The following is a 22,046-nucleotide window of genomic DNA, read 5'->3' on the forward strand; positions in this document are numbered from 1 at the left end:
TTTACGTTTATTATTGAGGCCCAACCAAAAAAGCCAATATAAACAAAAAAAACATATTTATATGCGTTTAACTTATTTAACCAATATTAAAGAACTGTTTTTAATAATCAGATCATAAATTAAAACACTGTCTAATAAAATTATTAACAGAAACATAAACTAACTAAAATAACACATTTTGACACAGACAGGGTTTCAGGGAAAAAGTCAATTTTAATAAAAATGACCATATAACATTAATTAAAATCTAATAAAATTACAATATTTAATCTACTTCCGTTGTGGGGTGCCAGGTCCCAGTGTTTAAAATAAATACATCAAATTGGACTGAAGCTGCAGATGTCCTATTAACTTATTCCTCATTATCTTCCTTCACCCGAGCTGTTTCTCACAGTGAAGCAGATAGATACAAGGACACACACACACACACACACACACTCGACAGCAAGAAAACTGGATCTGAAGCCACCGAAGGGACAGAAAGAATTTTACACAGTGTTTGTGTGTGTTCACTGATGTCATATTAGTCCTATACACTGAAAAAAATTCACCAGGCCAAACAAGATTAAATATGCACATTTTAAAAAGCTTCCACCGGCCAGTTGAACGTCTCAGGAGGCGCATCATGCAAGAGACACATGTAGTGTAGCCTATCATTTGGTCATGAAGGAAAACAAAACAAATGACTGCTCCTTAAATAGAGAAAGAAAAAAAACACTTTTCTCCATCTTTAAGAAAAAAAAACTTTGACATTTGAAAATGATCCTAAAGAGAGATTGATACAACTCATTTTGACACAATAAATATGCTGCTAGCTTAGCACAGAGGCTAGAACAGAGGGAAACGGCTAGCCTGGCTTCGCTCAATGGTAACAAAAACGGCCTCTCTAAAACTCACTAATTAACACTTCGTCTTTAAAACCGCACAAAAACTGAACAGTAAAATTGCCGATTTTGCATCCTGGTGTGTTATACAACACGTAACCAGAGAGGGCGCTGCTGCATGGATGCTAACATTCAGGCTTAGAAACAGGTGAAAGGAGGAGAAAAACTTGTGGATACTCAGGTGTTGCGTGTCTTCGTTCTGTTTCCTGCCACAGTAGGGTCACATGACACCAGTAGTCTTCCCTCATCATCATCATCAGCCTTTCATGTCACCATCTCTAAAACTTAAAACATCTTAGTAAGTCGAGGGAAACACAATAATATACTGAATATTCTACATATCATCAGGTGCTTCTCCCTTCTTAGCACGATGTCTGGTGTCTCTGCTGGTTGCCTTGGTAACAGCTCCTGGCCAACTCAGCATGCAACTCTACAAACTGACAATTTTTGGTATCAGTTTTTGTACAGATTAAATTAAGAAGCTATGCTGCAGCTGTTTTTACAGAGGCGGGCTAGCTGTGTTTATGCTGAGCTTTCAAACACAGAATCTAATCTGCGTCCCAATGTGAGGCCTGTACCCTCACACCAGCTGTGTACCACTCTGAGTATTCTCCCCAACCGAACGTATCCCAAAAATTCACGATTTTAAAGGATGGAGCCCCTAAATTCAGACATGATATCTTTAAAATGTGTGAAAACAAAACAAAAAAACGGTAACAGACCGTGTTTGTCCTTTGCATCCTGTAAAAAATCTGCCAACTAAGGTCTCTAAACGTTGCAAAGTTTGACTGTCATGTTAGGATTTAAATACTTAAAGACTCCCAAAACAAGAAGTCTTCCCAAAATAAAAGTCAACCATTTTTTTCACCAATACTGTAAAGTTCCTGTGATATGTTTGGAGAGTCAGGATAAGAGTGATGTGTGTGTGTCTGTGTATGTGTGTGTAGGGGTCCAGTAAAATTCTGATAAATTAAAAACATAGCTGGAATTCATAAAATACATTTAGTCTCTTTCACACTATCGACGGGAGAACCGGTTCTTGAATGCTTTGATAGTTTTGGCCATCATGGGGGCGATTTCTGTGGAAACAGGGAGAGGAGGTCAGAAAGAGTAAAGGAGCAGATCAAAAACACATGTTAACGGACTCTGTATATTACAAGACGCCACCTAGTGGTTTGGAGGACTGCCAACAAGCCGGATTAAACTGGATTGAGTGCGGACACGTGTGTGTGTGTGTGAGAGCCAGATTTGAAAATAGGTCTGAACGTATCTAGTTTAAAGACTATCCAGATACAATCCTACTCTTGCAGGATTAACTTTCTCCAGTGTGAACGGGGCTTACAGACCGCAGACTTACTTTTGACCTGTGGCTTGTCACGGGCAGCGTGTGCTCCCCCTGCTGCTCCTGCTCCTCCTCCTGCTCCACCTCCACCCGCTCCACCTGGTGCTGCAGAGCGGGATGAGCTGGGAGAAGGGTTAAATTGCAAAGAAGAGTGGCTGGATTCGTTTGCGTAGTTTGTGACAACCGGTCTCACTCTGAAGGACACAGGAAGAGGGAACATTAGTTTCAGCGTCAGATTAGCATCTGTAGCATGTTGCTACTTGTGTATATAGTCACTTGATGGGAGCTGCTGCTGCAATGGATGCAGCTGACGATGAACTGCTGGTGCCAAATTTCTCCTGGCGGCGGCGAACGTCACGTGGCGGCTTAGCAACTGAATTCACATATGCCATCTTAACCTGCCGCCCTGACAGGAGTTAAAAAACAAAAACACTCCAAGTTAAAAACTCATATTCAAGCATCCAGGCGCCACTCGTGACCAACCGGTCCTACCTTTGGGTTTATTGGCATGTGCCGAGCTGATGTTCTGGGTCAGCCTCCTCAGCCGCTCCTCGCGCTCCTCGTGCAGCCTCAGGTACATCTCCCTCCAGGACTCGTACTCCTGAGGAGTCTCCTGCTTGAAGTCGCGCTGACAGTGACGCATCCAGAGCTCATCAGAGTCCTCCGTGAACCACTGAGAAGAGGGAACAGAAAGAGGAAGTAAAAACCAGGACAGCAACATCTGCTGCAGCTTAACCTGACATGTGCATCGGCCAGAAAAATGGAGGCAAAAAGGGAAACAAACAGCATCATGGCCACGTGGGACACTTTGCTACATCAAGCCAAATAAAATACACACGTCTGTCTGTATGTGTTATTAAAACTTAAAACTTAACGAAGACCTTTCTTACTCATTGATAACAACAGCTGTTTCCACTGCAGGTAAAAAGTTCTTTGGAACCTTTATGGTTCCAATGAAGTCAAATATCAAACGTCCCCTTGAGCCAACAAATCACTTCCTCGCTCCGTTTCTCACTATTCATTTGACCAATCACTGCCTTCAGGGACTTTCAGTATTTTCTCTTCTGAGAAACTGCCCTAAAAGTTCCTTGTGGGGATGTTCCGGCAGTGGAGAAAGACAAGAAAGAAAGAAAGAAAGAAAGAAAGAAAGAAAGAAAGAAACGCCTCATTAAAAGTTTCTGTTTACACACCTGGTTGCTCTGCTCGATGCGGTACAGCTGCTCTGGAGTACATCGCTCCAGAACCGGTTCCAGGATCTCAAACGGAACTCCTCCTACCTCAGCGATGGCTGAAAGGGACACAAAGGCACCGCTGTTCAGTTGAGAGCTTTACTGCCCCCTGCAGGCTCAGTGTTGCAGCTCATGATCTGAACTCACAGTCGATGTTGTTCTGCAGCACACGGATGCACTGCTCGTACAGGGTCATCATCCTGGGCAGGTAGGAGGTTTTCGATCCCGAGTACACCACCATCTTGGAGTTGAACCGTTTCCCTGTGAAGCCAGCGTCCTCCTCGTCATTGCAGACAGGAACTGAACGTAAAGGAGGAAACGTGTTAGAATATAAACACAGCTAGTGTTCGATTTGGAGGTGAGGACTTTGCTGCACCTTTGCGTCTCTGTGGGGACAGCGGCGTGACATCAATGGAGGGCAGAGGTCTGTAGTTGGGCTGAATTGCCGGCAGAGGAATCTCAGGAAGAGTTGGGGCTGCTTCTACAACCTGCACACGACAACAACAAACAATACACTAAAATAAACAGGACACCTTTCAGAATAAGAGCTTTATCCAGAAACTGTCCTGTTTTGCCACTTCAGGGAACTTTCTCACTTTCTTTCTGCAGTCAAGGATCGATTGATCAGTTTGTGGCAGGTAGAAAGCGAGGAGCTATGCAGCTCTCATTACATGCATGTGTAGCCAACTTCTTTGAGTGATTATGTAAAAAGTTTGAGGTGTTCCTGTGGGCAATAAATGTTAGAGAAAGAAAAGGAAAGTTTTTGATATGTACAAGGTTACTGCTCTTTCTGCTGTCGCTAGGAAACAAAACTAACTGTACAAAATAAAAGCACAGCTCAGTTTCCAGCAGTCAAACACTCACAGATGTGATGAACGTAGGCAACGTAGGCCTAGAGCAGCATAGCACAGCTAGGCCTACGTTGTCGGGGGGCACAAACATGATCCACTGAGCAGTTTCCCCCTCACCCTCTGACCTCTCCTCTACTCTCCTTAGTCTGGCTCATACTGGTAATATCGTCTCATAATCTGTGTTTACTGTCTTCCTCATAGTTTTGTGCCTCGCTCTCGCTCTCTCTCTTTGCAGGTCTCAAGACCTGCATACTGACCTGCAGTCTGGCCCCTGATCTCTCCTGTGCTCATCGACTTCACTAGCCCCTGCTGCTCATCTTTGCTACCAAATCACTATTACTACTTATGGACTGATGATATATATATATATATATATCCATTATAATATAATCACTGTTTCATCTTGCTGTCATGTTTGCTCTGTACTATACCATGTTTGTATCATGTTTGCTCCTCTCTCTCTCTCCTTCATCCTCTCTGTCCTGTCTCCTTCTCTTCTCCTCCTCTACCCGGCCGACTAGCAGCAGGACTGGTTAAGTTGACGGGTCCTGCTCAAGGTTTCTTCCTCTTAAAGAGAGTTTTTCCTTGCCACAGTGCTCTTAGGGGGGTTCGGGTTCTGGGTGTCATGCTCTGAGTTCCTGTGAAGCGCTTTGAGACAATTTCTGATTGTAATATGCGCTATATAAATAAAACTGAATTGAATTGAATTGAATTGAACAATGAACGTATTTGTTAGAGCAAACAGTAGTGGTTGACTTCAAACTGCTAACTTGACAATTAAGAATTAACTTTTCAACACAACACTGTGATTCTATCTTTCAGTCTGGACTGATGTAGGGCTGGGCGATGTTACTTAAAATCAATATCACGATTAATTGAAGCTTTTTCCCTCGATTAACGATTAATGAAAGATTTTTTTTTTTTTGGGGGGGGGGGGGGTAGTTAAATATGCTCAACGTCAGCTTCGCTTTGAGTGAACGCAGACCCAGTCACATGACTTAAACTTGTTACATACTCCACTAGAACAGAGAAATATATTGGTGGTTCTGACGTGGCAAGAACAAAGACAAAGTTCGTTTCGGCCCGAACTTTTCATAATTCATGAGAAACATGTGTGCAGACCTCCTCATTCAGTCCTCCCACTGCAGCGCACACACACACACACAGGTTTTGACGTTACGCTGCTGAACGGCAGAAGCAGCAGTTTAGGTGAACATGTCAAGCGGGGGAGGAGGAAGATGTTGCTTCTATTTGGGATTTCTCGGTTTTGCTTGTTTCTGAAATGTCTCCGCTTCAAACGTTCACCTAAACTGCTGCTTCTGCCGACGTTCAGCAGCGAAACGTAAGAACCTGTATGTGTGATATGCGCTGCACGCTGCAGTGGGAGAGCCGTGTGACGACTACACACACGTTTCTCGTGAAGTATGAAAAGTTTGTTTTCGTTCTTGCCACCTCTGGAACACGATGGACAGATTTCTCTGTCCTCTGGATATGTAACAAGCTCTACAAACATCACAGAAAAGCAATACCCGAATTAACCGACATGAGTAAGATTACGTCGGTTAGAGCGTCTAAATGTCGGTTTCGATATATTTTCGGTTAATTGCCCAGCCCTAGACTGATGTTTATTGAAGTAAAAAAGCTCTTTCAGTTCTCACCCTCTTGCGTTTTTCTGGTGTCGGCGTCGCAGCTGATGACCTTGAGCCTGAGTGAGGCCTCTTGGTGCTCTGAGTGCCGTTCGCTTTGTTCCCTTTGGAAGAGGAAGAAGAAGAGGAGGACACGGGCGGAGGACTGCGGGTACGATGGGAAGACGACGTAGAGGAGGTGGTGTGAGACGGCCGATTGTGTGACGACGACGATACTGGCTTCTTCTTCTTCTTGAGAGGCGTTGGGGCGTCGTAGTTAAGAAAGGACTCAAAGGACATGGTGGGAGTCTCAAAGACCTCCTCCTCCTCTTTTGGCGAAGAGTCTTTCGGTGCTCGTGGCCGACCTGGAAACACAGAGGATGAAGGGAATCATGGGAAAATCGAAAGCACAGGGATAACACAGTGTGTGTCTTTTTTTAATCTGAGATCTCAGGTGATATTGTGACAAAAGAAGAACTTTAAGTTTAAGGTTTTTACTTGTAGTATCACTTTTGTTGCCGTCATTAAACCAGATTGTGACATGGTCTAAAGACCAGGACCTCCCTGGACTTTCTCAGCTTCTGTCCCTTAACAATGAACTCTACCAGCACACACAGAAATGAAGCAAAGCATTCTTCTCTTGTCATCTGTGTTCACTTCCTGTTACTCAATGATGACTCTACAGCTTCTCATGTATGTGGTACAGGATGTCAGTCTTGGTTGTGGCCACAGTTTGTGATCCATGGTGATAAAACACACACACAGACACACAGAGCTGCACAAATGGACACATCATCATCATTTTTTGGAGGATCTGTGCTCTCTGTGGGCATCGCACTCACCTTCCTCTCCTCCTTTCTTCTTCTCCTCCTTCCTGTCGTGTGTGGTGGACTTTCTACTGTGCTTGGCGGACTTCTGAACTGGACTGTGTTGCCTGTCTCTGTCCCCACTGTGTTTTCTTCCCTCACCATCATTATTGTCGCCGCCGCCACCTCCTCCTCCTCCTCCTCCTCCTCCTCGGTCACTACTTGTCTGAGCATGGCGTTGCCGCCGCTCCTCGTCTCTGTTCCTGTCGCCGTGGTGGTGGTGGTGGTTCTTGCTGTGCTCTTTGCTTGGTTTGGCATGCCGGACTTCTTTGCGAATCGGAGGAGGAGGAAGTGGAGGAGGGCTGGGCTCAGGGGTCTCGTATTCGTCTGACTGATAACCTCCTCGCTGCGGGGGGCTGTACTGGTCGTGCCGAGGAGGCGAGGGGGAGTAGTTGGTGTGGTAGCCTCTTTCCTCCTCTTCCTCCTCTTCCACATAAGAGTGCTCTTCCTCAGGAGAAGGCTCCCGGGGACGTTTGTAACCTCCTCCTCCTCCGCTGACAGCCTCTCGGCCTTGAGAGTGTGTGTGTGACCGGGACGCCTCTTTGGCGTGGCTGTTGGGTCTGAAACAGAAACACGTGGAGAGAATATTTTCACATCAGCTTCCTCAGCCCATTTTAAACTCACGGCATGTGGAGGCAGAGAGGCGCTGCAGGTACCTGTCTGCAGACTGAGGAACCAGTTTCTTCCATTTGGCTACCAGGGTTTTTGCCACCTCTCCTGCTGCGTCATGTTTCCTGAAAGAGTTCACAGTCTTCCCCACTCCGGTTTCCTATGACAGAACAAAAACTTAGTTTAGTTTTGTTCTCTAAAGCTAAAATTTGAGTTATTATTAGTATTATTCATGTTACTGTAAGTGTGTTATAATGCACACAGACATGCATGTGGACTTTTAGTCAGTGTGGACAGTGAGCGCACACTGACTTAAAGGTAGGGTAGGAGATTTCATTCTGATGCACTTTTTGTTAAATTAGTGTAACTTCTCTTTACAATCCGATAGCAACCAATCAGTTCGGCAGTTTCGCTTAATATTAAACATCTGTGGAAGCTATAAAACACTAAAAACATCAGCCAATCCTCCGGGTGGACCCTGCGCGGAGTATTTGCTGGTTGTCACTCTCTTCCTGCTCTGCGCGCACCAGAGAGGTACGTGCATGATGGCCGAAGTCACAGACCGCAGCTCGTCTTCAGGTAATGCGCGTCCATGTGATTGGGAGGCGTGGCTTCGGGGTGAGCTCCGAGAGAAAGGGGCGTGTGTTTACTTTCGAAATCTGGCTGACTCTCACTGAGTTTTCAAAATCTCCTACCCTACCTTTAAAATGTGACAGGACTGAAGAAGAACCAGAGACTACTTCAGAGGGTTTGGCAAGTTCCCTCCTGCAGCTTTAGCCTCTAATAAATCAATAAACACGTACCACCAGTATGTCCACAGTCATGGGAAGCTCCCCCAGCCTTTTCAGAGTCTTCAGGAGCTGGAAGAACAAACGACAAACAACATTAGAAGAAGATTCAGCATCGTGATTCTGCTGTGGAGTTTTACTCGTTTACAGTAAGTGAGCTTTGCATTCCTTCTGTCTTTATACATGGACGCCTCTGCAGACACTAATGGAGCGATAACATGACACTTTGCATGATGCATTCACAGCCCCTCATTCAGTTAAAAAGACTTATCTCTGACAGCATTCAGCTGCTGCTTGTGAGCACAGCTGCAGCTGCTCTGAGGCCGGATCAGTTTTAGTGCTCCAGCCTGTGAAGCTTCTGTGACAGACGAGCTACCAACGAGGCAGCACCGGCTTCACTACAACACACAGACCACAGGCTGACATGTAGCATGTCAGTATTATAGCCCACAGTCTAACAACTAAAGCTCTACACTGGAGCAGCTACAGACAGCTGGGGAAGCAAATATTTGCAGGGTGGACCTGCACCTGACAGACAAAGCTGAGGGTGCAACACACCCACAAAACAAATAAACAATACATAATAATTTATAATAATCCAGCTGAGGTGTGTAGATCAAAGTAAACCATGAGACACAAAAAATGATCCACAGGGAAGAGACGACATCACATGAAATCTAAATTCTGATCATTAATCATCAATAATGTTTTAATAAAACAGATTTTGGAAGGAGCATGTTTGCATGATGAGAGCACACACTGGAATATGGGTGGTATTTAAGAAGATTAACTACTTATGAAACAATATTTTAGACCATATTATTCCATCATTGCTTCTGTTATGTCAACACAACAGAATTTTTAAAAAAGAATCAATTAATTACAACACAGGTACAGCTGGAGGATATGCGGCTGGCCTTGGTCTATTCAAGTGTGTTTGCTGTGTTACTGCTGACACCAAATCCCATTCATTCATTCATTTTAAACTAGTTTGCACACATTTGCATGAAACAGTCTCATTTGTTTTCCTTTCTGCTGGTTTAAAAATGAAACTTCTGAGCCGCTGCAGGGAGAATCACAGCGGCGAGGGATGGGGATGAATGATTATCTGACCCAAAGTGCCATGTTTTAGTATATATTAGATAAACCTGCCCATCACACACACACACACACACACACACACACACACACACACACACACACTGGGGCTGCTTTGTTACATTTCAGCTGAACAAAGGCCACCCTGCCCCGCCGCTGTTCAATATGATTCTTTTACTTCCAGACGTGTTACCAGCAGAACGTGGTGCGTTCATGTGCAGCTGTGAGGTAACTTCACTTTACCGTGAATCTGTGTGTGTGTGTGTAACATTAGAGGCCTGCAGGGAGCTCATCTGTCAGCACTGGTTAGCTGCTCGGCTAACGGCTACTCTGGCCCCGAGTTTTGGGGGTTTGCAGATAAAATGTTGTCACCGTTTTATCGCCTAATAAATCATTTACACGCGGGTATTTCAGTCAGCCGACGTGTGTCGTTCCTAGTGTAGAATAAAGGTTTAATAAGTACATTATAACAAGTTAAAACCCCATAATTATTGTGACGTCTCCCGTGGTGCATTCACGGGCTGTCGGAAATACTGATACTGTAAGACAAACTCAGCAGAAAGGCAATCTGTTCAATAAATAAATCCATGAAGTGTTATGATTGGAAAGGTTTTTTTTTACTGTAATTGATTAATAAGTCAGTCATAGTTGTTGACAGCTGTTGATAACAATGTTATGGCAAATGCCCCAATATTATATAACTATATCATTTTGACAAATATTTAGGAAGTCACTATCAGTGTACTTAAAAACATAAATATAAAGAAAATTATGATAAATTTACTTGAATAACCCAGTGGTGTGTTTTATGTGTCACTGTATAGATTGTGTCAGTTGCACTGGTGTGTTTTCAATTTTTAAATTATGATTTTTTTTTTCATTTCTGTCATGTCTCAATAACAAAATCACTTTTATGCATGACAACAACAACCCCAAAAATCAAACTACTGTTTCAGGACGAGTGTTTCGTAATAAAATGCGGATGTCCGTCGCTAACAGTAAAGTAGTCCTCAGAAGACGGAGCCGGACAGAGGCCTGTGAACGCATTATTTAAAAACCATTGCGACTTTTGGCTAGCTGTCGTGTCAGCGGTTTCCTGGAATTTTCTCGCCCTCGGCCACACGTCGTAAGACAGTCAGTGCTAAACACCAAATTCGTCCGTGTCGACCTGATGTCTGTTTACCTTTCGAGGCTCCTGATTGTCCAGGAGCCGGGACTGAAGTCTCTCCACTGTTTCCAGTAGTTCCTCCGCCATATTTACTGCTGGTGCTGCTCTTCTTCTTCGTTTAGTTTTATTGAGTGTTTTGTCAGCAGCGCAGAGGGGCAGGAGCGCCACCTGTTGGTCTGGAGTGAGCAGTCACAGAAAAAGATCAGAAAAAAAATCTCAAACTTAAAACTATAAAACTATAGAACAATAAAATATTTTTCATTCAGTCTAAGTTGAGAAATATTGTATAACTAGCAGTAGCAATCTGAATTTAATTCGCTGAAACAAGAATTTAAAAAGATATATTGCTTAAAGTCTGATAAAGACTACAAATATGGCTGCTTTGTATGCCTCTGTCAGCCTCAACACCACCTCAACATACATATAAACACATTGTGGGACAAACAAAGGTTTTTCTTTCTTAATCTTAATTGTAGAAAAACAATGTGTCTTGTTGTTTTGGATTGTTGGCCACCACCACAGTGCACAGCGATGAGCAGATTATGAGTCCACAGTGTGGCTGGATGGCTCAACAATCCAGTTAACTCTGTGTTTATAGCCATGGCAAAGACAAGGTACTCAGGTTAGTGGGTATGTTTTTGTTATTTATGAAATATGAAAACTGATTTGTTACAATCTGACAAACCAAACAGATTGTCATGGTTTCAGCCAGGTCTTTTATTTTGTAGTTTATTTTCTGTTTATAGTAGTTTTAGTTTTACTAGTCACTTCCTGTTTTATTTTGAAACTCGATCTTCCCCTTGTGTTTCAGTTCTGTTTACTTCCCCTTCCTCAAGTGTGCTCCCTTCCCCCTCCTGTGATTACCTGCTCCGCCCTAATGTGCTTCACCTGTGTCCAATTGTCTTCCCGCCCTCCTGTGTATAAAGCCTGTGTGTTTCCTGCCCCTTGTTGCCAGTTCGTCTTGTGAGTCTTCCATGCGACACAGCCGTCCAAGTAGCCTTTCCGCTCTTGTGATTATCCCTACGTCTTTTCGAGTAAGTTTTTGATGCTCTTGTGTGTGACTTGGATTGGACTTGACTACTGCTTTTTGCCTTTGCCTTTTTGGATTACCTCTGCCTCGTGGACTGAACTCCTGTGTACCGAACCTTGCTTGAATTAAACACTGAGTTTGCCTTCACCTAAGTCTGCATTTGTGTCCTCCGTCTCACAACCCTCCTGACATTACGAACTGGCCAGAAAAAGGACACAGCGGACATGGAAGAGGTCAGAGCGGCTGTTAAAAGCCGAAGCCTTCAGTGGGCACCATTTAAAATGGTGCGCCTCTGGAGCCAGGTTTACCGGCTTAGGGAAACTGTTCAGGCCGAGTTAAGCCTGTTGGACAACCTGCCCTCACCTCCCACAGACGAGAAGGAGATGTGGCGGATGGTTAACCGCAGGGTTGTCCTGCTTCAGCAACTGGGGACATTGTGGAACTGGAAAGAGCTACTGAAAGCTGGCATGGACCAAGCGCTGAGCACAGAGCCTTGGCTCCACATCCATTACATCGGGGCGTTCCAGGAAATGGAGGAGTTCACTGCTCCTGTGGCCCCCTTTATGCCCTCCTGGTTTCCCAGTCTCCAGTCGACGCCGTTCTCCCCAGTGCCGCCTGGGGGTGGGCTCCCGACGACGTCACCACTTCCGGTTCCGCCCGGAGGCGGCCCCCGACGACGTCACCACTTCCGGTTCTGCCCGGAGGCGGGCTCCCGACGACGACGCCACTTCCGGTTCCGCCAGGAGGCGGACTCCAGACGACGTCGCTCCTCCCTGATCCGTCGGAGCCAGCAGGGCTCCAGACGACGTCGCTCCTCCCCGCTCCATCAGAGGGCGGACTCCAGACGTCGTCTTCTCCTGCACCACCCGAGGGTGGGTGTTTCGGTGCCACCTCCAAGGATTTATCCGCCGAGCTTGTGGATTTTTTATACCTTGGAACATTTGCGGCATTGACACTGACTGTAGGAGTGTCCTTTCTGAACTCTAGAGGGTCTTCCACCCTGGGTTCCAGCCCAGGCCCTGATGAACCCTCAGCTCCGGGTCCCAGTCCTGATCCTGGTGGGGTTCCGTCCCCAGTCTCCTATCCTAGTCCTAGTGGGGTTCCGTCCCCGAGTTCCACTCCTCATGGGGTTCCGTCCCCAGTCTCCTGTCCTAGTCCTGGTGGGGTTCCGTCCCCAGCTTCCTGTCCCGACCTCGGTGGTCCACCGCTCCCGAGTTCCTGTCCCGACCTTAGTGGTCCACCGCTCCCGAGTTCCTGTCCCGACCTTAGTGGTCCACTGCTCCCGAGCCCCTGTTCGCTCCCGAGCCCCAGTTCCGACCCCGGTGGTCCACCGCTCCCGAGCCCCAGTCCCGACGCCGATGGTCCTTCGCCTCTGGTCTTCAGTCCCGACGCCGGTGGTCCTCCCTCAGTTCTGGCATCCTGTCCGGACCCCGGAGGGTCCTTGGCTCTGGCTTCCTGTCGGGACCCCGGTGGGCCCCCTGCTCTGGTTTCCTGTCGGGACCCTGGAGGGTCTTCTGCCTCGTCTTCGGCTCTGGCTTCCAGTCTGGACCCTGGAGGGTCTTCTGCTCCAGCGACGGTCTCCAGTCTGGACCCTGGAGGGTCTTCTGCCTCGTCTTCGGCTCTGGCTTCCTGTCCGGACCCTGAAGGGTCTTCTGCCTCGACCTCGCCGACCTTCTGCCCTGACCCTGGTGGGTCAGACTCATCGTCTCCGCCGACCTTCTGCCCTGACCCTGTTGGGTCAGCCTCCTCATCTCCGCCGACCTTCTGCCCTGACCCTGGTGGGTCAGCCTCATCGTCTCCGCCGACCTTCTGCCCGGACCCTGGAGGGTCCGCAGCCTCATCTCCGCCGACCGTCTGCCTGGACCCAGGAGGGTCCGTCTCGCCTTCCTCGCTGGTCTTCTGCCCGGACCCAGGAGGGTCCGTCGTCTCGTCCTCGTTGGTTTTCAGCCCGGACCCAGGAGGGTCCGTTGTCTCGTCCTCGCTGGTGGTCTTCCGCCCGGACCCTGCAGGGTCCGCATCTCCATCGCTGGTGGTCTTCCGCCCGGACCCTGGAGGGGCCATGTCTCTATCCCTGTTGTTCTTCCGCCCAGACCCTGGAGGGTCTGCAACCTCGTCTCTGGCGTTCCCCTGCCGTTTCTCTCGACCCTGGGAAATCTCGGCCTTCTCAGCCTCTGGCCTTGCTCTCTGAGCCCCCCCAGACTTCGTCACGCTGGGTCTCTACCCAGTTTTCTGAGTTTTTGTTTTCTGGACCCTTATTAGACTGATTTTTTGCTCCCTGTATTTTTGTTCAGACTCGTGGTTTCTAGTGGAACGTCTGGGAGCCGTTCCTTGAGGGGGGGGGTACTGTCATGGTTTCAGCCAGGTCTTTTATTTTGTAGTTTATTTTCTGTTTATAGTAGTTTTAGTTTTACTAGTCACTTCCTGTTTTATTTTGAAACTCGATCTTCCCCTTGTGTTTCAGTTCTGTTTACTTCCCCTTCCTCATGTGTGCTCCCTTCCCCCACCTGTGATTACCTGCTCCGCCCTAATGTGCTTCACCTGTGTCCAATTGTCTTCCCGCCCTCCTGTGTATAAAGCCTGTGTGTTTCCTGCCCCTTGTTGCCAGTTCGTCTTGTGAGTCTTCCATGCGACACAGCCGTCCAAGTAGCCTTTCCGCTCTTGTGATTATCCCTACGTCTTTTCGAGTAAGTTTTTGATGCTCTTGTGTGTGACTTGGATTGGACTTGACTACTGCTTTTTGCCTTTGCCTTTTTGGATTACCTCTGCCTCGTGGACTGAACTCCTGTGTACCGAACCTTGCTTGAATTAAACACTGAGTTTGCCTTCACCTAAGTCTGCATTTGTGTCCTCCGTCTCACAACCCTCCTGACACAGATATACAGGAGAGAAATAAAACCCTACACCCGAAGCCTGTAGGCTCCTGTGGAGGAGGGGGTGAGGTGAGGCTGGGTGAGAGGATGGCTGGTCTATTTATGGAGGGGAGGGCTAAGAGGGGTGCCTGTATTTGGAAGTGGAGGTGGATGTTGGAGGTGTGGAGGAGGGTTGGAGGTTAGGAGGAGGAGGAGGGGGAGGCTGAACCAGACGTCACAGCTTTGCTTCTGGGACCCTGATACTGACACACAAACGCACACAGACACACACACAGCACTCCTGCAGATGGACTGAGGAGGACAGAGGGACGAAGCCAAAAGGAACCAGCGAGAGAAAAACAAAGAAGAAACCACAAAGAAGGCAAAAAGAGAGACGCAAAGAAGGAGAAGGAGAGCAGGAGCAACAGGTAAAAGACGTTTCATTTCACCGTGTTACAGCTTCGTGGACACAAATCTGTATGTTGAACACTGCAAACGACAGCTCAGCCCTACAAACCACACAGGGTCTAACGCCATCAGTAATAAACCAGGATTTATATGGAAACAATGTGAAGCAGCTGCCAGTCGCTGTCAGGATATTACTGTACTGAAGAGGGTGTCAGTCCCACACACACACACATGTTGTGTGGGTCAGCACCTATAAATACCCTCATGAGACAAGCGAAGGCATCCAGCAGCAGTTTAAAGTGATTGAAGTGAAGGTGTGCAGAGCATTTCAGCAGCAGTTTGTTGTGTGCTAACGCTAACAGCCAAAACAGGAAGCCGTCTCAAGTGGAGACACTTGACTAGCTTAGCTTAGCATCGCATTAAGACACTAAGGCATTGGCACTAGGGGTCAAAATGTCGAGGCAATTGAAACAAATGTTTGTTTTTTTTATAAGCACCCTCTTGTGGTGGTGTGAATAACTGCGTAGGAGTGGGGTTAAAATCATCATACAACATCCCAAAGCTCGAGTTTCAAGCTTCGAAATTGGAAAACAAGTGACATAAAGCAGAGTATCTATTGATCATATTAGCACTCCATTGTGTAACACTGCTTATTTAATCAAGTTGTTTTCATGTCAGCGGCTGTGAGGTCATCTGTTGTTTAAAACTCAAGCTGACAAAGGACAGAGGAGCCTGGGTCCTTGAAACGTGTCTGATTCTCCCCCCTTCAGTCCCACTCAGTACAAACCTGGTCTGTTTATCTAAAACAGGGATTTGTGCGATGATTTGCTGCACGTGTCGTTCACATCGTGCTCAACGTTTGGGTCGTTTTTTTTTGCTCATGCTTTGTTTCTCTGATTCTTATATTCTGATCTTTATTTGTGTCCATGGGTTTTGCCCCCCTGGAAATCCACTTAAATCCACCTAAAATCCACAGAGAACAGACTCATGTTTTGTGTAGAATAGAAGAAGAATCAGGCCACCTGAGGGGGCTGACAGGGAGCTGCAGAGCAGGTGAATAAACATGAGTTACTCAGAAGTTTCAGCTCTATTTCTGCCCAGCTGCATCAATCCATGTTAATCTGTATGTGTCTGCTTAAGCGCAGGGTAACAGAGTCATCTCTGTGCTGTTTTTATAAATGTGTGAATTCACAGCTCCTCTCCAGGTGTGTGTATCTGGGTCAGACACCCGTGACCTGTGGTTACATTTCAGCAGTGAGTTTCTCATACAAGAATAAATCTAATAATTTAGGAAGTCGTTCATGTCAATAACGGCTGAAATGTGACAGATGTTTCCACCCCCTCTCAGAGCTCTGAACACATTGTGCAGTTTAAGTGTACACAACAGCATCAGCCTCTGTAGAGCACAGAGACTTTGTGTGTTTACCACATAAACTATATATTTATCAAGACATTGAGATCAAGCTCTAGAGAGATTTACTTTCCCATCAGGCAACATGAGGAACAAGTGAAGGCCATCTGGTCGCAGTATGAGACAACAACAAATCTGCCATGTTGTTTTGTTTATAGTCACTTTTTTGGCCCCTGAATGCATCGTGCATCCTCATGTTTGTACTCAGTCATGCTTTAACCAGGTTACAGTGTCGCAGTTTCAACGGTTTTAAGACAGATTGCAACATCCTGAACAGACTCCACCGCCTGTAACTGTGGGCTCCACCTCTTCATATGACACCAACAACAGCTGCTGTGTCTGCCTGTCCATGTGTGGAGCCCCTTTGGCCATGTGAGCCAGCAGAGGCTATTTCAGGTGGGAGGAAGAGGGAGGTGAATCATGTCTGCTTCCCCCGTGGTGGATGGTTCCCTGCAGTTGTGTTAAAGTTGCTGGTGTTGGAATACTTTTTCCATGAGGACAGAACCTGAGAAGTACAGTTACAGCCTGGCATGAGGACAGAGTCAGGTCACAGCAGCGCCCCCGCTGGTGGAAAGGAATATAACACAGGTGGTGTTTGGTTTAATCCAGGGTGTTGTTAGCCCCTCCATCTACCCCAGCCTCCTTTACACTGGAACTTTTTTTACCAAGTTCAACCACATGACCTCACAGCTTTCTTTGCTTTTGTCATTATTTTAGCCACCGGAGGGCACCGTCACAACGGAATGTGACTAAACATTCAAATAAGCTGCTAGCACTAGGTGCTAGTCTTCATCCCGATCACCACATTATTTTAGCATGTTAGCATGCTAAACAAATTAGCTCTGAAAAAACTATTTATAGGAATAACTAAAGTTTAAAGAAGCTAGCGCTGCTAAAACCTGTTACCTAGAAGAACAGGGTGAGAAAAAGTCAGTTAAAAATCACATAAACCTGCCGTATGGTTATTTTTAACACCTCTCAGAGGTCATCTCTGAAGTTGGCTCAGCTGATTATCAACAAACTGTGAGCCAGGAACAAAGATCATGTCTCTGTTTATCAGCACGTGTCACTGAAAGCCTCTGCAGGGAGGCCTCACAGCTCGACCAAATGCTACATAGCTACAGGTTAGCATTTAGCATTCCACTTTAAAACGCTTCCCTCCACGTGTCTCCTCTGTCCTCTATCCTAGTCCCTCACAGCACTGACCTGCTGCAGTTTGCCGACCTCGGCTCATTGCCAGCATTTACAAGATTCCTCAGTTGCTCTGTGGCTGAATTACACCGCATGTGAGGTGCAGCAGCAATGAAGGCCCCAAGGTCACCATAAAGCACAAACCCGACCCTGAGCCGAGTTTCATTTCTGCACGCTCGCACCGGTCGTTCACAGCTCACAGAGGCAGAGAGCTGGTCCTCGGGCTGGACTCTGAGTCAGTCTTTGTTGTCTTCACCTGTCAGGGATAAAATATTCACATATTCAATACGTGCTTCAAGAAACCTCACATTGTACTTTTTCCTCTGTGTAAATATTTTGTGAAATGTTGTCCTTCTTTTAGGTGCTGTGTGCTGTGTTTACGTGAAACCACCAACAAATCTTCAAATATTGATCCTCTGCTGTTCACTGTAAAAAGTCTGAACCAGAGTTCAACCAAAACAAAAAACAAAAACAACCGAAGTTAAATAATGGCCCCCAAGAAGAAGGCCTCCCGTCAGAAGAAGACTGCCGTTGAAACCATCTCTCAGGTTACCATGGAGACCACCCCACCCCAGCAGAAGGTGGAGAACCGCGGTGACGGCGTGGTGGTGGTGGAGAGCGGCGTGAAGAAGATCGAACAGATGGCGGCGCTGGACATCGCTCAGCTGAACAGTCTCAACCTGCCGCTGCCGCCGCCCGTCATCAAGCCCGGGGAGAGAGGCCTCGGGCTGGGCAGCGAGCTGACGAGACCCCTGCATGGAAACGCACTGCTGGAGGAGCTCAGCAAGATGCGGCAGGAGAAGTTCGTTCTGACACGGACTGACACAACATTTGTGGTCGTATGTATGATGCATGTCGTTGATGTTTCTGCTTCCTGCTCAGGTTCCTGACTGATCTGGAGCTGGCCTGTAAGACAAAGGCCTTTGACGTCCACAAACTGGTCATCTCCTCCATCAGTCAGTACTTCAGGGAGATTCTGGCCAAAGACCCCGGCATGAAGCGCCTGGAGCTGCCCTCCCTCTCCCCTCTGGGTACGTTGAAGACATATATAGCTGCTTGTCCTCTCTTGTTTGTCCTGTTCCTAAATGTCCCTCTCTCCATCTGCAGGCCTGGCGAACGTCATCACCTTTGCCTACCTGGGACGTGTCCACATGTCCCTCTACACCATCGGCTGCACCGTCTCAGCCGCCGCCACCCTGCAGATCCCTCAGCTCCTAAAGATGTGCATGGACTTCCTGCTGGCTGAGCTTAACGTGCAGACGTGCGTCTACATCTGGAACATCGCTGCCGCCTACAGCCTGCTACCCGTGTGCGACGCCGCCCGCCGCTTCGTCCTGGAGAACTTCGTGCAGTTCGCTGAAACCCCGCTGTTCACCCAGCTGACCCTGGAGCAGATCTCCGCCTTCCTGCAGGACGACTCACTGGCTTTGCCTTCAGAGGTCACCGCCTTCCAGGTCAGAGGTCAAACATCAAGTTTAAGGGCTACAGGGTGGGATTTGGTGGACGTACACACATCTAAAATAAATCACAACTTCAGGTCTTTGTTGTGGGTCAGTGGGGTCATAATACTCACTCCTCATGTCCTAAATGAGAAAATGTCTTCTAGGGAGCGGCTGCTGACACCTCCAGCCTCCATCTGGGACTTCCTGCTATTTTCAACCACACCTAAAAACAGACCTCAGACCAGCTGTTGAATCTAAACCCGTCACCTGCAAGAAGTCCCCAAACATAATTCACACTGTATGGAGGCAGGGGGGTCACTTATTAATACATAAGTCCAGTATAGACCTAAATAGACCGACAGCTGAAGGGAGAGAAGAGGGATGGACAAATATTTATAAAACGTAGCTTGCAAGCTAACGTTAGTTAGTGTTGTAAATCAAGAAATGCATCTCTTCCTCCAGCTCGCCATGAAGTGGCTCGACTTCGACGCTGCCCGCCAGCCTCACGCCGCCGAGCTTCTGTCCCATGTTCGCTTCGAGACCATCCCGGCCAGCGAGCTGGTCAGCCGGATCCAGCCGGTGCCTCGCATGATGCTGGACCCTCAGTGTCACCGCCTGCTGGTGGACGCCATGAACTACCACCTGCTGCCCTACCAGCAGAACACCCTGCAGTCCAGGCGCACACAGGTCCGCGGAGGCCAGCAGACTCTGCTCACCATCGGAGGGCGTCCTTCTCTCACTGAGAGAGCGCTCAGCCGCGAGGTCAGTGCAAGGGTGTGACCGTGCTCACCAAGGCTTACATTCATGATGAAGGCTGACCTTTGACCCTGCTGTTCAGGTGCTGTGGAGGGACCCTCGTGATGGAGGAGCCGTGTGGCGACACCTCAGCCAGCTGCCTGCCAAAAGCTTCAACCAGTGTGTGGTTGTGATGGACGGCTTCCTGTACGTGGCGGGCGGAGAGGACCAGAATGACGCCCGCAACCAGGCCAAGCACGCCGTCAGCACCCTCAGCAGGTGAGACGCCTACAAACAGAAGCACCACCTTGATTCATGAATTACCGGAGTGCCCTGTCGATGACCCTCTCTGCCTCTCCTCCATCAGGTATGACCCTCGCTTCAACACCTGGCTCCACCTGGCCAGCATGCGCCAGCGTCGCACCCACTTCTCCCTGGCTGCCAGTGGCGGCCGCCTGTTCGCCATCGGCGGACGCAACGTGGAGGGTCTGCTGGCCACCACTGAGAGCTACCTGCCCTCCACCAACACCTGGCAGATGCGTGCGCCCATGGAGGTGCCCCGCTGCTGCCACTCCAGCGCCACCCTGCCCTCTGGAGACATCCTGGTGACTGGTGGCTACATCAACTGTGCCTACTCCCGCTCCGTGGCCTGCTACAACATGGAGACAGACACCTGGACCGAGAAGGCCCCCATGGAGACGCCCCGCGGTTGGCACTGCTCCACCACCCTCGGTGGGAAGGTGTACGTGGTAGGAGGAAGCCAGCTGGGGCCCAGTGGAGAGAGGGTGGATGTTCTCTCAGTGGAGGTCTTCTCTGCTGACAGTGGCATGTGGACCCGGGCTGCCCCACTTCCCCTGGGCGTGAGCACCGCCGGCCTGTCCCCGCTGGCCGAGAAGCTGTACCTGCTCGGTGGCTGGAATGAGGCGGAGAAGCGCTACAAGGCAGCTGTGCAGAAGTACGACCCGGCCACGGACAGCTGGTCCATGGCGGAGGACCTCCCCGAGCCTACGGTGGGAGTCTCCTGCTGCACCCTGACCCTGCCGCCCCGCCACGCCCCGCGCCGGCAGCAGCACCGCAACACCCCAGGCAACGAAGAGCAGCAGCAGCAGGCCGGAAAGAACCGGAGCAGGGAAGGCAGCGTGGCTCCATCACAGAGCGCCATCACTGCATAGAGACAGACAGAAAGGGGGCAGGTCAACCTCAGGACAACATCTGGATCATGTCTGAGAGCTTTTCTGATCAGCAAGTGCAATAATTCCAACCTAAAACATCTGTAACAGCAGCAAATCATTTTAATTTAAATCAGAAAGATCAATTCAAAGATTTTAAAGCTTCTGGCTAATTATCTTCTTTCCAAACACTCATGCTGCTGATGTTCTGTTTTATTATGACAATGAAGGAAATTATAATCTGAGGTTAAGTCTAATCCCAACCAGCCACAGGCGCACAAAAAGCCTGTCTCATCTGTGCTGGTTTTAAAGAAAGAATAAAAGAGAGCCTGCATGGTCCAAAGAGGAGGTCTGAGAGAGGTGAAGGAGGTGAAGGTGGAGGAGGGAGAGGAGAGTCGAGCAGGTGCAAGATGGAGGACGGAAAGACGGGAACAGAGAGTATCTGTGGAGTAAACAAACGTCGCTGTGAATCTGCTGACAGTTTGTGTACAAAGGTGTATCTAAGCTGAGTGTGTGAATGTGTGAATGTGTGTGTGAATGTGTGTGTGAGGCCGCTACGTGAAAATATGAGCCAACTTCTTACACAACTAACCTGGAATAATGAAGAATTCTCATCAGTCACCAGCAAACAAACAATCCTGTGGATTTATTTATTTATCTGAAGAAGTGCAGCTTCGGCACAAAAAGATGCAAAAATGTAGATTTAGTGCAAAAGATGAAACATTTTATAAATGCAACAGTGAGGGAGGGAGTAATAAAGATGAAAAAAATAATGAAAAATTTCCCAAGAAATTAAGAAAAATAAATAAAAATATAGAAAAAGTCCACGAATAAAGAAGAAAACCTTTAAAAAAATATACATGATGTGAATATAAAAGCCCCAGCTCACCTGTCAGTGACCTAAGAGCTGAACCTGCAGGTTAACAGAGCTGTGAAGCCATTTTTAAATGATAGTTATTGATTCTAACCTTTTATCCGATTGGCTGATTCTCTGTATGTCTCGGCTCTGGACGAGTCGGCCAGTTTCACTGAATAAAGACAATCTGACCCAAACATGAGGACTCTGCCTGGTTTCTTCTCGTCTGTTAAACACTGTACGGCTGTCAGAGGTGAAGCTGCTCTGTGTTCATCTGCTGCCACAAACATCAGTGATTATATGTACACAAGCTTTCAGATCACTTCCAGACTTCGCGTCAGTCAGGCCTTGCTCAGGAAAAACCCCACAGAAACTAAAACCTACATTAAGAGTATCTAAGATAGTCAAATGGCAACAGATGTAAAATATTATCGACCACATGTGGACAGAGTTCACCTGTGCAGCATTCAGGTTTTCATCCCATGAACTCACTTC

The 22,046-nt window shown here is 47.8% G+C and overlaps 2 protein-coding genes across 2 annotated transcripts; one reads left to right on the forward strand and one right to left on the reverse strand.

Moving 5' to 3' along the window:
• Positions 1-193: 193 nt before the first annotated feature.
• On the reverse strand, positions 194-10,592 carry eloa (elongin A). Its single transcript, XM_028400237.1, has 12 exons — positions 10,476-10,592; positions 8,210-8,266; positions 7,454-7,566; positions 6,774-7,357; positions 5,965-6,296; positions 3,832-3,943; positions 3,603-3,755; positions 3,417-3,514; positions 2,719-2,899; positions 2,503-2,632; positions 2,242-2,420; positions 194-1,963 (listed from the first exon to the last, which is right to left on the reverse strand). Exons 1-12 carry the CDS (start codon positions 10,545-10,547, stop codon positions 1,902-1,904), a joined length of 2,073 nt encoding a protein of 690 aa, XP_028256038.1. The 5' UTR covers positions 10,548-10,592; the 3' UTR covers positions 194-1,901.
• Positions 10,593-14,541: 3,949 nt separating this feature from the next.
• Positions 14,542-21,748, forward strand: klhl43 (kelch-like family member 43). Its single transcript, XM_028400222.1, has 7 exons — positions 14,542-14,767; positions 17,711-18,151; positions 18,232-18,380; positions 18,457-18,803; positions 19,254-19,553; positions 19,630-19,805; positions 19,894-21,748. The coding sequence occupies exons 2-7, from the start codon at positions 17,838-17,840 to the stop codon at positions 20,696-20,698; spliced, it is 2,091 nt and encodes a 696-aa protein (XP_028256023.1). The 5' UTR covers positions 14,542-14,767; positions 17,711-17,837; the 3' UTR covers positions 20,699-21,748.
• Positions 21,749-22,046: the final 298 nt, after the last annotated feature.

This window comes from Parambassis ranga, chromosome 2 (genome assembly GCF_900634625.1).
Source record: "Parambassis ranga chromosome 2, fParRan2.1, whole genome shotgun sequence".
Lineage (NCBI taxonomy): Eukaryota > Metazoa > Chordata > Actinopteri > Ambassidae > Parambassis > Parambassis ranga.

Coding starts and splice junctions, on each gene's coding strand:
- eloa (XM_028400237.1), bottom strand. CDS start 10,547: ATGGCGGAGGAACTACTGGAAACAGTGGAGAGACTTCAGTCCCGGCTC. Junction 3,515..3,602: donor GCTGCAGAACAACATCGACT/GTGAGTTCAGAT, acceptor TGTCCCTTTCAG/CCATCGCTGAGGTAGGAGGA. Junction 2,900..3,416: donor GCATCGAGCAGAGCAACCAG/GTGTGTAAACAG, acceptor CCCTCTTCTCAG/TGGTTCACGGAGGACTCTGA.
- klhl43 (XM_028400222.1), top strand. CDS start 17,838: ATGGCCCCCAAGAAGAAGGCCTCCCGTCAGAAGAAGACTGCCGTTGAA. Junction 18,152..18,231: donor AGCAAGATGCGGCAGGAGAA/GTTCGTTCTGAC, acceptor CTTCCTGCTCAG/GTTCCTGACTGATCTGGAGC. Junction 19,554..19,629: donor AGAGAGCGCTCAGCCGCGAG/GTCAGTGCAAGG, acceptor CCTGCTGTTCAG/GTGCTGTGGAGGGACCCTCG.